A 14,831-nucleotide genomic window follows, 5' to 3' on the forward strand; every position below is an offset into this window, starting at 1 on the left:
CCCTGAGAGTCAGTCAGCCAATAAACACTGTTTGCTATGGAAGCCGTTCGCTTTCTTATCTGGCCCTCTCCCCTTTTGCTTCCCTGCTCCTTTGTAAGGCTGGGCCAGTGATTTGTGTCTCCATTAGAATGTAATCTCACTGAAGGCAGGCAATTGTGTTTTGTCTTTCTTTATATCTCCAGAGTTTAGTATGCAGTAAATAGTAATGATAAAAATAAAAAAGATTTTAAAATCATAATAAAAATTAATAACAATTTATTATTCATTAATATTATCAAGATGAGTAACAATAAAAGCCATAATAAGAAATTAATAAACAAGTTTTATCCCTGCCCCCCATGATAGGGCCACTGGTTGGTTTTTGTTTTTGTTTTTTAAGTCTGCAAGAGACATTGGATGTAGTCACGCCTAAGCTGGTTTTATAGGTAAGAGACAGACTCTCCGGGAGGAGGAGGAGTGACTTCCTTGCCTGTCCTGCATCCCCTGACTCATCTGCTCTCCGGGCTGTCCGTGTGCTTTCTTACTTTTTTTTCCCCCAGTTCTCCGAGTTGAGGCTAAAATGTTGGCTGCATTTTGAAACAAGTGGGCTGTTGTGGTTCTAATTTAGCAAGGCAGTGTGACATTCTTTCACACCCCTTTTTCTATTTCTCCTTTTTGGTTCCAACCCTGGGCCAAATTAGACTGCTTCTTCATTTGCCTCCCCTTTAATTACAATCAACAGTCCAACTGGTTGAGCAGGAGATAGGAAGTTTAGGACTGTCTGAAAGTTACTGAAAAGGTAACGACAGTAGACTGTGGTGTCGGCAGCAGGGAGGGGGGAGGAAGCACCGAAGGCTCCCTCTTTCTGGGCAGCTTTGATTTCAAAGGGGCCTCTGGGCACAATGGCGCTCCATGCCGTCTCCATTGGAATCCCTTCCTGGGATGCCACCCTCTCTGTGGGCTCCCTGGGTGCCAGCCTGGTGTCAGAATGAGCCTTGGGCAATGAAGCCTGGCTCTCCACTTACTGCCCACCTGACTGGGAGTGAGTCATTTCTCTTTGTGGGCCTGAGTTTCCTCTTATATAAAAGGATGGAGTTGAATCAGGGGGCTGCTGAGCAACTCTATCCCTAAATCCCATCATGTGTCTTCATGCGCATTCTTTCTTTCTTGGTCACACTGGGTTCCATTGATCTTTAGTTCCCCTTCAGGACCCAGCACAGTACCGTACTCCCAGTTGGGAGGGACCCTTGAAAACAGTTTATTGAATGAATGAAATGTGTGTGGCCTTCCCCCTAGCCTGGCTCTGTGACCAGCTTTGCTTTAGCTCTGTAGATCTGAGTCTGGGCTGCAGATTACCTGGGTGTCCTCCAGCAATTCATTTAAGACTCAGTTCCCCACCTGTAAAAGAGGAATAAGAAGAACATCTCCTTACCAAGGTGGTTAGAAGGGTCAAATGATCTAGGACTTGTAAGGCTTCCTGCAACCTTGAAGGGCAACATAAATGCTAGTTGTTATTATTATTCCAAGGAGCTATGACTTTGTCAGCATGGGACTGCCATGTTTTAGCATACCATCTTTGTAGAGGAGTTGTGTCCCGCCCTCAAATCCATCACCCTGTAACTGACCTTCTGGGGCTGAGCCTTTTTCCTGTGGGTAACTCTGATCCACCAAGGCGACTTGTGCTTGAAGCCTTCCCAGCTTGCCATGGTCCGCCAGAGCTTGGGTTCCACTGGCAGAGCCATTTCAGGCCTTTTGGAATTGTCCAACAAGTCCGAGTTTCTGTAGTGACTGAGGAGGCGTGTGGGTAATGTGCCATGTGTGAAACCTCAGAGATAGAAGGTTCCCCAGAGGGCACCTGCTCCATGCCCCCTGTGACTCAGGATCTCTGGAAGAAGGAGATGGCAGAAGCGCTCCAGTGACTCTGCCGAGGAAACCCCATGGGGGGGTCGAGACTGACAGGTCCAAAACACAGCAGGGTACCACAGAGGAGCGGGGAGCCCTGGGCTTCACACTCAGACTCTGACTCCACACCCTGAGAGCTCTCCATGGGCTCACAGAGAAGGGAAGGATTTGCCCCGCTCCCAGCAGTCTCCATGTTCTAGTATTGATCCTGAACAGTCCACCTGACACAGGAGAAAGTTCCTGGGGAGATTCCCAGGTCGTGTGGACACTAAGGAGGGGGCAGAGATGCTGTTGGGAAGTCGTACTCAGGACCATTGTCCTCTGAAGCCCAGGGCTGTGGCCCGTGGCTCTGTCCCACATCCATCCAATATTTGTGATTTTAGACTGAGGTTGTGACCAACAAATAAATCAAGGCCCTCTTATTCCCAACCCAGGCTGCTCTTTTCTGATGATAAGAATGGACCACTTATTGTTTTAATAATAGAATTATTAAAACAAAGCAAAACATGTTTTTATTTAATCCACGCATCAGGAAAAATGGGGTTGGGCTTGGGCTTAGGCTCCTGGCACAATAGCTGAGTCTCAAGAGTTTTTCTTAGAAGCGAGTCTAGTCTAAGCTGTTTTTCTTCTTTTTTCCATAAAAAAGTAATGAGAATTCCTTGCAGAGGTAGGGAACTGGCTCTGTGGTGGCTGAATGTTCAGCATGTCAGGCTAGTGAACCGGAGCAGAGAGTCAAACCAAGCCAAGCTAAATAGATCCACTAAACATTTAAAAGACCTACCATGTGCCAGAGGCTGGGAGTACAAAGACAAAACCAAAAACCAAGCCAGTGCCTGCCCTCCTGGAGCTTACACTCCACTGGGAGGAATACAGCCCCAAATGGCAGTTATGCTGAAGGAATGTCTGGGGAGGGGACCCTGGGTGTCCATCTAAAGATGCAGCTACTCATCATAAGATTGTAGATCTAGGGCAGAAGGGAAGCTCAGAAGCCATCTGTCCCAAGAGGACAGTTACGGAGAGGCAGGATTTGAATTCAGATCTTCGGACTCCAGACTTTCCTTATTTGTCCAGAGCCCTGGGCTGGGCCAGGCCACAGGATAGACACAGAGCTGAGACTGGGCTCATGGTCCATGCCCTCTGGGTGGTCCTCCTCTAAATATACCAGGGGACACAATGCCCAATAATAAAAGCCCCCTATATTATCCCCTGCTGAAGTAAAATCACCCTCAGTTAGCTGGGGCTCTCCCAAGCTGCTCCGGCTGCTTATGCCCACCAACAACAGGCCTTCTGGTAGCCCCCTTCTCATCTCCTGGCCTCCCACCTACAAAAATCTGTAGTGACCAGACTCCGGCCTATCCTACTTGTCTCAAGGAAAGGATTTGTCTGGATCAGCCCCCCATCCCTGCCCTCCTCAGCTGTCCCCTCTCTCCTCCTGCACATGCACACTCCCAGGTCAAAGAGGCTGACAGTCATGGGTGATGGAGAGCAGTCCAGAGGAGGGGAGTGGGTTCCTGGAGGGGCCAGTCCTGGGGATGGGTAGCACCTCAGTGGGGCGGAGAGCACTGTGAGTCCTGGAACAGTCCACATTAAGGCAGGGTGAAGCTTTGCTTCTGCCATCTAACTTGGAGGGTGAGGAGGAGAAATTGAGGCAGCAGCGCCTGCTCCTTTCTGAGCCTCAACCTACGGTCCAAGCCTCCTTGCAATTTAGTGAGCTTATGAAGCGCCCACAGAGAGCCAATTCTTCAGTCGAAGAATTCTTAAGGTGTCATTGGAAATCCAAGTGCCACCAGATTGTGGATGGCCTTGAATGCTGGACCTGAAGTGTTTGCATTTTATTGGGCAGTTAAAAGGGAGCCATGCAGGGCTATTAAGCAGCCGAGAAGCAACATGGCTTAAGTGCAATCAGCTCAATGCCAAAATGACCAAGAAAAGGTCACCTGGCATCTCTTTTGGTCTTCATCCTCCCGTGACTGGTGTTTTTGTACTGACAGAGAGCCAGACTTTGTTCACATGTTTAGTGAAAACCACAAACTCTTAGTTTCTGGAGTCCTCTGCCTCTAGTAATAGTACCCAGGAGCCTTCCCTTTTCCCTTTTCCCTGAGAAAATAAACATTCTGAGTTTTATGATAGCTATACTGGCAAATGAGGGCTCTAGGCTCCTTGTGAGACTCTGGGGTGAGGAAAGAGAATGGCATTGTGGCCTAAAGGGGTGTGTGGGATGGGAAGCTACCTGGGCCCTTCTTAGGGCATTTAGGTTAGGCTGACAAGCTCACTCACCATACTTTGGAGTCAATTCCAAATAGCTGTACAGATAACAAAGTCAGGGCTGTGATAGAACCTAGAACAGAGGTGTCAAAGTTGGGGGGAAGCTTAGAACAGGGGTGTTAGAGCTGGAAGGGAGCTTAGAACATGAAGTGTTAGAGTTGGAAGGGACCTTAGAACATGAAATATCAGAGTTGGAAGGGAGCTTAGAACATGAAATATCAGAGCTGGGAGGGAGTTTAGAACTTAGAGCTGTCAGAGATGGGAGGGAACTTAGAACAGAGAGGGTTAGAGCTAGGAGGGATCATTTTGTTCTTGTCTGTAAAATAAGAGGGACTTTTTTTTTTTTTTTTTTACAAATTTTTTACTCATTTTACAAATGAGTGAATGAGGGAAAGAATAAATGAATAAATGCATGAAAAAGCATTTATTAAGCACTTACTTTGTGCAAAGCACTCTGCTAGGCATTGGAAGGATAAAACTAGAACAAACTAAGCAGCTTCTGATTTGGGGGGATGAAGATGAGGATGAGGAAAGGAGAGATCCAGAGAAAGGAAAGCATTGAATGGTTTGTCTCTGAGCTAGTGAGGGGCAAAGCTGAGATCTGAATTCAGGCCTCCTGACTCAATCATGCCCAGGATCTTCTTGCTGCTCCATTCCATGCTATTCAGCTGGCCCCTTGTGCTTCCAGAGGGAAGCCAGATGTGAATGATGGAGGACTGCCTTCTCATAAGCAAGTGCCTCCCTCCTCCTCTGAAGCCCATGAATTAATTCTGAATGTATGTTGTATATATTTCTATATGTCTATGTGTGTTTCCCATGATAGAATGCAGAGGGCAGAGACTGTTTCACTCACCTGGTACACAGTAGGTGCTTAATCAATGCTTGCCTGAGTGCTAGCAGCTTTTTGTTCATAAGCTCACAGAGAAGAGTGGCAAGAAACCTGAGAAGTCTCCTAATCCAGAGCCCTCATTTAACAGTTGAGGCTCACAGACGATGCTTTGTTTAAGGCTACGTGGGTTCTGAGGGGCAGAGTTGGAACTCAGCCTGTGTCCTGTGACTCTGGACCTGGTATTCTTGTTAGTCTGCATCTCATCGGGCCAGGGAGAGATGCTGCACTAACAGGAGGTCACCCATCTCCTGCCCAGGAGCTCCCTCACTGGCCATCATGGGGACCGGGAAGGAGGTTGCCAGAGGGTCTCGTGGCTTAGGTCTGAGATCTTTCCACGAAAATAGACTTTTCCTTTTTTCTTTTTCTAAAAAAAAAGGCAGATGGGCAATTTGCCTCGAGAATTTCATAGAAATCATTCTATTCTGTTAGAATAATACTGGGAAATCAGATGCTCTAGAAACTCTGGTTTTGAATGGAGTAGAATGCAGAAAAATTCAATGGTGGAAAATGAGATAAGAAGCCTGGTGGGTGTCCTTGAGATTTCCTCTGCTGTCTGTCCTCCAAATTTGGGGGAACTAGAGGGAAGGATTCTTACTGTTTTTGAACCAAATCACATTCCTAGAGGAATTCAGAAGTGGGGGGGATGCGAGTCGTCAGAATCCCTCTTATTTTACAGACCAGAAAATTGAGACCCAGAGAGAGGATGCACTGTGCCCACTATCACACTGGTTCATCACAGACAAAGAGAAGGGCCCTCAGAGGCTAACCACCCCAAGCCCCTTATTTTGCTCCTTTTTGTTGTTTGAATGTTACAGCTGTATGTAACTCTTTGGGCCCCATTTGGGATTTTCTTGGCAAAGAAACTAGAGGAGTTGGCTGTTTCCTTCTCCAGCTCATTTTACAGATGAGGGAACTGAAGCAGGCAGGGTGAAGTGACTTATCCAGAATGATACCTATTGAGTGTCTGGGGCTGGATTTGAACTCAGGTTTTCTTGATTCCAGGCCCAGGGTCCCACCTCTCCTTTTTTTTTTTTTTTTTTTTTTTTTGCAGAAGGGGAAAATGAGGCTCAAGAAGCTCAAGCGACTTCCCTTCATGAGTAGTTTGTTTAATTTGGAACTTGAACCCCAACCCACTTGTTTGTTTACAAGAGCTCAGAGTCTGTTCGTTGTCTGGGAGGGGGTTCTGGTAGCAGGAGTTTGGGGCCTGTGGAAGTTCTCACTCTAACCGGGGATCTTCTGGCTCAGAAATTTTTAATTCTATCTCACAAGTATATTTGGTGAAATAATGGACCCACAGAATCAAATGCTGAGATTTGGGGATGGATTTCCCATACAAAAAATTCCCAGAGCATCTTGGGAGCTAACAACTTGGCCTGGCCTAGTGAGTGGAGGCCTGGACCTGGCGTCTAGAACCTCTGAGTCCACATCCTGCTTTTGACACTTAATCCGAGTTCTGGGTCCAAGAGGCTTGCTTACCCTTGTGAGTACAAGGAGCTCAATAAAATCAGTTGATCAAAATGATCAACTAATGATATAATCTATCAGCCCTGGGCCTCCAGTGGTGGAGTCATAGAGCATGGGGGTCACCTGCAGTAAGTGACCAGGGTGCAGGACAAGTGAGTAAAAGGCCAGGGTTCAGCTTTCTGTTCTGTCAGCTGACTAACCTGAATTACTCCTGGACTCTTAGCCTAGATGCACACTTCCTTACTTTGTGCTTTTCTTCTTGGTTGTCAGCTGCAAAATCAGGGGGCTCAACTGCCCAGGAGTCCTTAAGCAGGGGCCTCAGGTTCAAAGGGCCTGTGCATGTGGATGGGAAAAATTATGAATTTATTTCAAAACAATTGGTTTTATTTGTAATTTCTTATATTTTATACATTTAAAACATGATTCTGAGGAGTTCATGGACTTCACCAGACTAGCTACAAAGAGATTCATGACTTAGAAAAAAGTTAAGAACTCCTAGACTAGATGGTCTGGAAAGCCTATTCTAAGCCCCCTCCCAGCTATGACATCCCCTGTTTTAAGCTCCCTCTTATCTCTGTCGTCCCTTGTTCTCTCATAGAGACAAAGCCAGTCCAACCTTCTTTTGTACCTCCTTCAGATAGTGACTGAAAGTTTCCTTTTCATAGATATGACACTGCTCAAAAAGGGTATATTACTTACCAAGAATTTTTGAGTCGATTGGGAATCGAGTACTCACCCTCTATCCATCGGCCGTACGCGATGGATCACTTCAACTTCATGGGCCACTTCACGAAGCCTGAACAGATCATGGAGGAGACTAAGGAGCTGCAGCAGTACATGGAGACGAACAAGCCCTACAAGTGAGTATGTGGCCCATGTCTAAATGGGGCTTGAGCCCCAGGGGGTCTGGCTGCCTCCTCTCAGTCATCTCCATCGCCTAGGAGAGTATGTGCTTGGAGATGACTGAGAGACCATGACCTTAGACTTAGAGATGACTTAGAGGCCTCAGATTTAGGTCGTGACCTGTACCCCCTTTTGTCTTCTTCCGTCCCCCATCATCTCACATTCCTCATTCTCTCTGCTTTGGTAATCTAATTTCTCCCAGTGCAATAGTCTTCTTTCTGGGTCCAATCTCTTCCAAAGTCATCTAAAACTCTTCACTGCCTCACTTTCCTCAGCTGTCAGATTGGGGGAGAGCTGGATTTGGAGACCCTTTCAGTCTTGGACCCTATCACCCTGTTGGCTTTCATTGGCTCTTCGTTCTTAACAGTCTAAGACACAAACTCATCAGTTCCTTCCCCCCTTAGGAGGTTATGTCATCTTTTCTGATTATTTCTTTTACTCTCTGCTCTAAACAGAGTGCTCTCGAGTAATTTCATAACATTTATGTTGACAAAGTAGGACAGGAAAGGAGGATTATATGTGAGACTAAGAATGTCTACTTCAGACAGTTTGGGAAATGGATGTTAAATTTACCATCATAATTCAAACCTGGGTGTCCACATTCCCCTCAGCTTTTCTTCTGTGTCTTTAACAATGTTTCATTGATATTTTCTTTTTCTTGGCTATCCCTGCCTCATTTCCCTTCATAACTTTCCTTATAAGAAAACAGAAGCCTTTCTTAGAGCAAATGCTGTTTCTTCTTCTTCTTCTTCTTCTTCTTCTTCTTCTTCTTCTTCTTCTTCTTCTTCTTCTTCTTCTTCTTCTTCTTCTTCTTCTTCTTCTTCTTCTTCTTCTTCTTCTTCTTCTACTACTACTACTACTACTACTACTACTACTACTACTACTACTGACAGCACACTCTTATCTAGTACTTTACAAATATTATCTCATTTGAGCCTTACACTAACCCTAGCAGGGAGCTTCTGCTCTCCTCTCCAGTTTACAGATGACTAAAATGAATCACACAGAGATCAAATCATTTGCTCAGGCTCCCACAGCGAGTGAAAATCTGAGACTGGATTGGAATTCAGATCTTCCTGAGTGCCGGCCCACTGCTCCCTCCTCACCAAACTACCCTTAAAGCAAAACAGATCCATACATTGAACTCTGAATGCTCTTCTTCTTCCAGAAGGTGGGAGGAAGGTTTATCCTCAATCTAGCATCAATTTCCTTGTGTTAATTTCTGAGAAGAGTTTTTTTTATCATTCCCATTATACAGATGAGAACTTTGAGGGTGGGAAGGTTCTGTGCTTGTGGTGGGAGAGACATTCTGCCTGAGGATTCATTAACTCTTTCAGCTGCTATGGCACTGCCATCTTAACCTCCCAGGTGTTTGCCATGGCCATGTCTTTCTCATTCTGGGGGCCTTTGCCTTTGTTCCCTGTGCTTCAGGAATTCATATATCAAAGCATTCATAAGAAAGGTTGACACAACACAGACCTCTGAGAGTGGGTCCTAAGAAAACCCATCCCTAAAGACACCTGCTCTGGGACCCTGCCCCCTCACTGACTGAACGGACTCCCTGCAGAGGCAGAGGGTGTAAGATCTTTCTCCCATCAGGGGGCCATTGGGGATGACCATTGGGGCAAGGGGCAGGACAGACGTGTGAAGCACCTTCTGGCTTTCAAGCTTCTGTGGCTCTTGGGAGAACATCAGGGGGAGAAAGCTGGTTTAGGGTCTAGATGGCTGAGACTCCGCATCCAGCCATAGTCTGAAGGCCTCCCACTGGAGGAGTGAGGAGGGCTCTTCCAGCTTGAGCTCTTTCTCCTGCCTTCGCCTCTTCTGCGGCCACTTGTGAGCACTGAGGCCACAGAGGTAAGTGCTAGTATTTGCCATTGGGCCCCAATCTCCCACCCCTGAGGGGCTCATTTGACCACTGGGGTTCCATGTCTCTGGACCACCTTCCCACTGGCCTCAGGGGCTTTGGCGCCTGGCTCCTGATTTCCTTGGCACCCCATTCTTTGCTTATGTCTTCTTCGGGGCCTATTGATGATCTCGGCACTTGGGGATGGAGTGATGGACTGGCCCGGGCTCAGCTGAGTTCTGTCTCAGATCATGGGACACTAGGCAAGTCATTCTGTCTCATTTCATCATCTGTAAAATGGGGGGATGATAGCACCCATCTCCCAGGAACATTGTGACAATAAAGAGAGGTAAAATGGGCAAAGCAAAATGCTTTTCTAATCCTAGCGCTTTCTACAATGCAAGCCACGATGGTGACGATGATGATGGTTCTTCAGCTCTTCCATCTCCACCTGATCTCTGCCATCCTTGCCTCATTTATACTCCAATCTGGAGCCCTGAAAATTCTTTTCTGATGGCACCCTCCTGCCTCTCCCAGAACCCCTACTTTACCTTATTTGGGAAGCAAGGGACTTCAGAAGCTTATTCAGCCCATTTAGCTGTGTCTGCTCATGGTTAGGTCACATTTGGGGGACTGGGTCTTCTTTTAGAAATGAAATTTTAAAAAATTCAAAATCTGGAGCACTCCCTCCCCCCCAAAAAGGTCACTTAGAATGGGAGAGAAACTAGCTTCTCCAGAGTTAGCCAAATTTGGGGGTTTTGTAGGCTAGAGAAAATCTGGGGAGGGGGAAGATGTGATCACTGTGCTCAGCCATCAGAGGGCCTGTCTGCCTTCCACCAAAATGACTTCATATTGACTCTGCTTATCTGTGTATATGCTGTCTCTCACCTCCCAACATCAACTGAGCAGAGAGTGCTGGATTTAGAATCAGAAAAATCCCGAGTTCAAATTATGCTTTACACTCTTTCCGGCAGGGTGACCCCAGGCAAGTTGCTTAACCTGTTTCTGCCTCAGTTTATAAGATGAGGGGACTGGATCTGATGCCTCTGGGCTTTCTTCCACTTTTAAAGCTTTGATTTGAAGATTCTCACCAATCAATTAACAAGCATTACTTGCTACGTGCAACCGCTGATCTAGGACAGATACTATTTTTCTTAATAAATGCTAGAAGGAAGGAATAGGAGCCCGTGAGCCGTGTGCCACTGAAACCAGCCAAGCAGATCACAGCCTCCCCGATGCAGAGTTGGAAAGGGCCGCAGAGTCCTGATTCCCTCAGTTTACAGATGGGGAAAATGAGGCTGTGACAGAAGTGACAATTTGTGGGCTTGTGCTTTCTCAGGCTGGGCCAGATCTGGGCCCCTCCCAGTCCTGGGGTGATCTGAGCTCCGGTGTTCAAAAAGCCCCTGGGAGATTCTTGCCACTGTGACTTTTTCCTGACTTAAAACTTCTCACTCGCTTGCTATGCATACACATTTCCTTCTGCAAGAGGAATAATTACTGCCTGGAAACCATGGCTTCGTCCAGGAAACATTGAATGCCTCAATTTTCTAAAAATATGTATCTCAGAATTGTTTTGATTTTCTGCCGTCATTTGCTTTCATTTTGAAGGATTAATGGAAGATAATAGTAGTGGTGAAGAGAGAGCTTCATGCAGCCTGAGATGGAATATACCTGGAGCACACACACCTGTAAAGGGCTTCTATTGGGAGTGTGGGTGCCCCCCAAAATCAACAGCCCCTAGGAGACGGTAGCACTAGAGTCATTGCAGTATCTTGTTTAGGCCAGTGTGTAGAGGTAGGGGCCAGGGTCGTCTATCTATTTGTTTTCCTCAATTTTAATTTTTAATTCAGAACTTACACACAAAAGGTCATTTTTATACTCATGGCAGAACACAAAAAAGGGATTTTTAAAGAGATCATGTGTCTCCTTTTCATTCCCCTGACTTGCAAAAAAACCCAAGTATATAATTTTACACATCACTTTGAAAACTACTGCTTGTTTCTGCATCTCTGAATGTCCTTTTTCTCATTCCCCCCCCCAATTTTGGCATTTCTGTTGCTTACCTCTAGCCTCTCCCTTCTCCATCCCTGATTAAAAATGGGACAAAGAAACAAAGTCAAGCAAAACTGATTCCCAAAGTGGCCACTTCCAGAGCTCTGTGACTCTCTACGCCTCGCTCAGGTCTGTCACCTCTTGTTGGGTTGGCGATAGGCCTGGAGAGGAAGGGCAGTCTACTCCATAGACCTTCCTTCATATACATGACTATTCATTATGCAACTAAGAGTCTTCATTTTCTCCAATGAATCTTCTTTACAGTGCTGCTCTTGTTGTATCAAGGGTTCCCTTGGCTCTGCCCACTTACCTTGACATCAGGTCATAATGCCCAGGATCCTCTGAAATCAACTCTTTTTTTTTTTTTTAATAATTATAACTTTTTATCGACAGTACATACGCATGGGTAATTTTTTACAACATTATCGCTTGCACTCACTTCTGTTCCAATTTTTCCCTTCCCTCCCTTCACCCCCTTCCCTAGATGTCAGGCAGTCTTATAAATGTTAAATATTTTATAATATATCCTAGATACAATATATGTGTGCAGAATCAAATTTTTTGTTGCACAGGAAGAATTGGATTCAGAAGGTAAAAATAACCTGGGAAGAAAAACAAAAATGCAAACAGTTTACACTCATTTCCCAATGTTCCTTCTCTGGGTGTAGCTGGAAATCAACTCTTTTTAATGAAAAAAAATATCCCATGCTCATTTATTGATTCATATTGAAGTCATATTGATAGCTATACGTGTTCATATTGAAGTCATATTGATAAAGTCTTAGCTGCATGTGCTTTCTCTGCAACTAAACTGGAAGCAGCTGGAAGACAGATTTTTTCCATTTTTGCCTTTCTTCCCTCCATGCCCAATGTTTCATGTTTTAAATATAGTTGGTGCTCAACAAATGCTGATTTAATTATTTCTTTTGTTACCCCATCCCTCTCATTACTACTTCTCTAATGAATGATTTTTTAAAATAAAAACACAAAACTCTTAATACACTATAGTCCAGCAAAACAAATCCCCATATTGGCCATGACCAAAAGTGTGTGTCTCCTTCAGTCCATCCTTTCTCTGTTTTGAGGTCAGTGTTGTGTTTCATCTTTTGGTCTCATGGGTCAGAATTTGTTCCAAAGTGTTTTCCTCTTTAAAGACATTGTTCTCCTTGTCTTGTTTTTTTGCTCTGTATCACTTCTTAAAAGTCTTCCCAATTTCCTCTAAAGTTGCCCATTTTTATTATGGTATAACAAGATTCTCTTTTGTTTATATACCACAGCTTGTTTAGTTGTTACCCAAGAGAAGGAGTAGGGTCTTCCTCTCTCCTCTCTCTCCTAATAGTTTTGAATTTTGTCTTATGATAAATAGAGCTGCCATGGGAATTCTTTTCCTCTTGCTTTGATTTTTTTGAGTATAGACCTAGAAGTGATATAAGTAGGTATAATAAAGGCTTTTAAGATTACACGTGGCTGTTCTTGAGTGTGCTACCGGTTATTAAACTATAGATTCAAGAGATCGTGGCCAGAGACCTTTGAAGGCCTCAGAGGAGGCGAGCAGGGTAGAGTTGACACTGCAAAGGTCAGTGGTCAAAGGTACTCTGTTGGGCCTAGGGCAGACTAGTAATTGTAACTGCCAGGAGAGTTAAGGAGCATCCACATTTTGATAACTTTTTGGGCATAGTTGTAAATTGTTCTTCAGAATGGCCAAACCAATTCATAATTCTAAAGTCCCACTGACATTTGTCATTTTGCTCTTTTGTTATTTTTGTTAATCTGATGTATGTGAGGTAGAAGCTCAGAGTTGCTGATTTTGCTGACGCTAATCAGAATTTGCTGATTTGAATGATTTTGAAATTTTTTATATGATTGCTGATAGCTTGGATTCCTTCCTTTGAAAATTACCTATTCATATCCTTTGAGCATTTATAAATTGGGGAATTGCTCTTAATCTTATACATTTGAATCGGTTCCTTATCTATCTCGGTAATAAGACTTTTATTAAAGAAATTCGCTAAAAAGATATTCCCCCAACTACTTATATTCCTTCTAACTTAAACTATATTAGATATCTTTGTGCAAAACACATAAAAATTTTATACAGTAATAGCTAACATACTGTATGCTAATCACTTGATTTTCACAATAATTCTAGGAGAGAGGTGCTGTTATTATCTCTATTTTACAGATGAGAAACGGAGGCAAACAGGGTTAAGTGACTTGCCCAGGGTCATAGAGATAGTAAGTTTCCGAGGCTGGATCTGACATCAGATCTGGTGCTCTATTCACGGTGTCACCTAATTAAGGTTATTCATTTTGTCTTGTGATCCTTTCTATTGCTTCTTTATTTAGTCAAGAACTCTCCCTCAACTCAGAGATTTAATTTATTTATATGACTATGTATCCATTTGGAGTTTATCTCGTGTGAGGTGTTGGTCTAAATCCATTTTCCGCCAACCTGATTTCGTTTCCCAGAATTTTTTCTTCAGATAGAGAGTCCTTTCCCTAGTTACTAGGGTTTAGCAAACATTATGCTAATGGTGTATACTTAATCTGTCACAGTGAACAACCTCTCTATTTTTAAATCAGCACCAAAGCACTTTATGGTTACTGCTTCTTAATACAATACAGATTCCTTTCCTTCCCATTAAAAAAATATTATCCTTGATATTTCCAATGTTTTATTCCTTCACACGTATTTTTCATCATTTTTTTCTAGCTCTATAAGCTATTCCTTTAATGGATTGATTGGTATAGCTCTGAATAAATTAATTTGTATAGTATTCTTGTTTTTATTACACTAGCTCGACCTACTCCTGAACAATTAATGTTTCTCCAATTACTTAGTTCTGTCTTTATTTCCTCAGAGGGTGTTTTATACTTGAATTTATATAGTTCCTGGGTAAACACTTTGGTAGATACCCTCCCAAATATTTTATACCTTCTGAAGTTAATTTGAAATGGAAGTTTTTTTCCCCTAGTTTTTCTTGCTGAACTTTGTTGCCAATATTCAGGAATGGTTATGATTTATGTGGAAATTGTTTCAGGTCATTTCTTATAGTGCAATGATATTCCATCAGTGGCTGTTAGGGTGTATCATAGTTCACAGAGCACTGGACATGCAGTTGGGAAGACTCATCCTCGTGAATTCAACTTTGGCCTCAGACCCCTAACTAGCAATGTGACCTTGAACAAGTCACTGTACCCTGTCTGCCTCAGTTTCCTCATCTGTAAAGAAGGAAATGGCCAATCACTCCAATATCTTAGCCAAGAAAACCCTAAGTGAGGCCATGAATAGCAGCCAGTTGTTCCCTTTCCTTATTGCTCTATAATGAGGAAGTTGCACTAGATACCCTCTCAGGTCCTTTATAGCTCTAAATCTTAGATCAACATGAGTTCAAATCCTGACTTCTGTTAGTGGCTTTCCAGAGAACAAGAAGATTTAGAGTAATCCCTTATTTTTGCACAGAGGTAAACGGAATGATAGAGATGATTCAGAATTCTAGGTCAGAGCTCTAGAATAGAGCTCTCAGTCTTGGG

At 44.0% G+C, this 14,831-nt stretch overlaps 1 protein-coding gene across 6 annotated transcripts in view; it reads left to right on the plus strand.

Annotated features, from left to right (window-relative positions):
- The window catches only part of EFCAB6 (EF-hand calcium binding domain 6), a 202,197-nt gene that overhangs the window by 149,762 nt on the left and 37,604 nt on the right, over positions 1–14,831 (plus strand). For all 6 annotated transcript variants that reach the window (XM_074271902.1, XM_074271905.1, XM_074271907.1 and 3 more), the window contains one exon: positions 7,165–7,359. In XM_074271902.1, coding sequence (XP_074128003.1) covers positions 7,165–7,359 — 195 coding nt within the window. The remainder of the gene's footprint in view (positions 1–7,164; positions 7,360–14,831) is intronic.

The sequence above is a fragment of the Sminthopsis crassicaudata genome, chromosome 5, assembly GCF_048593235.1.
Source record: "Sminthopsis crassicaudata isolate SCR6 chromosome 5, ASM4859323v1, whole genome shotgun sequence".
In the NCBI taxonomy this organism is placed as follows: domain Eukaryota; kingdom Metazoa; phylum Chordata; class Mammalia; order Dasyuromorphia; family Dasyuridae; genus Sminthopsis; species Sminthopsis crassicaudata.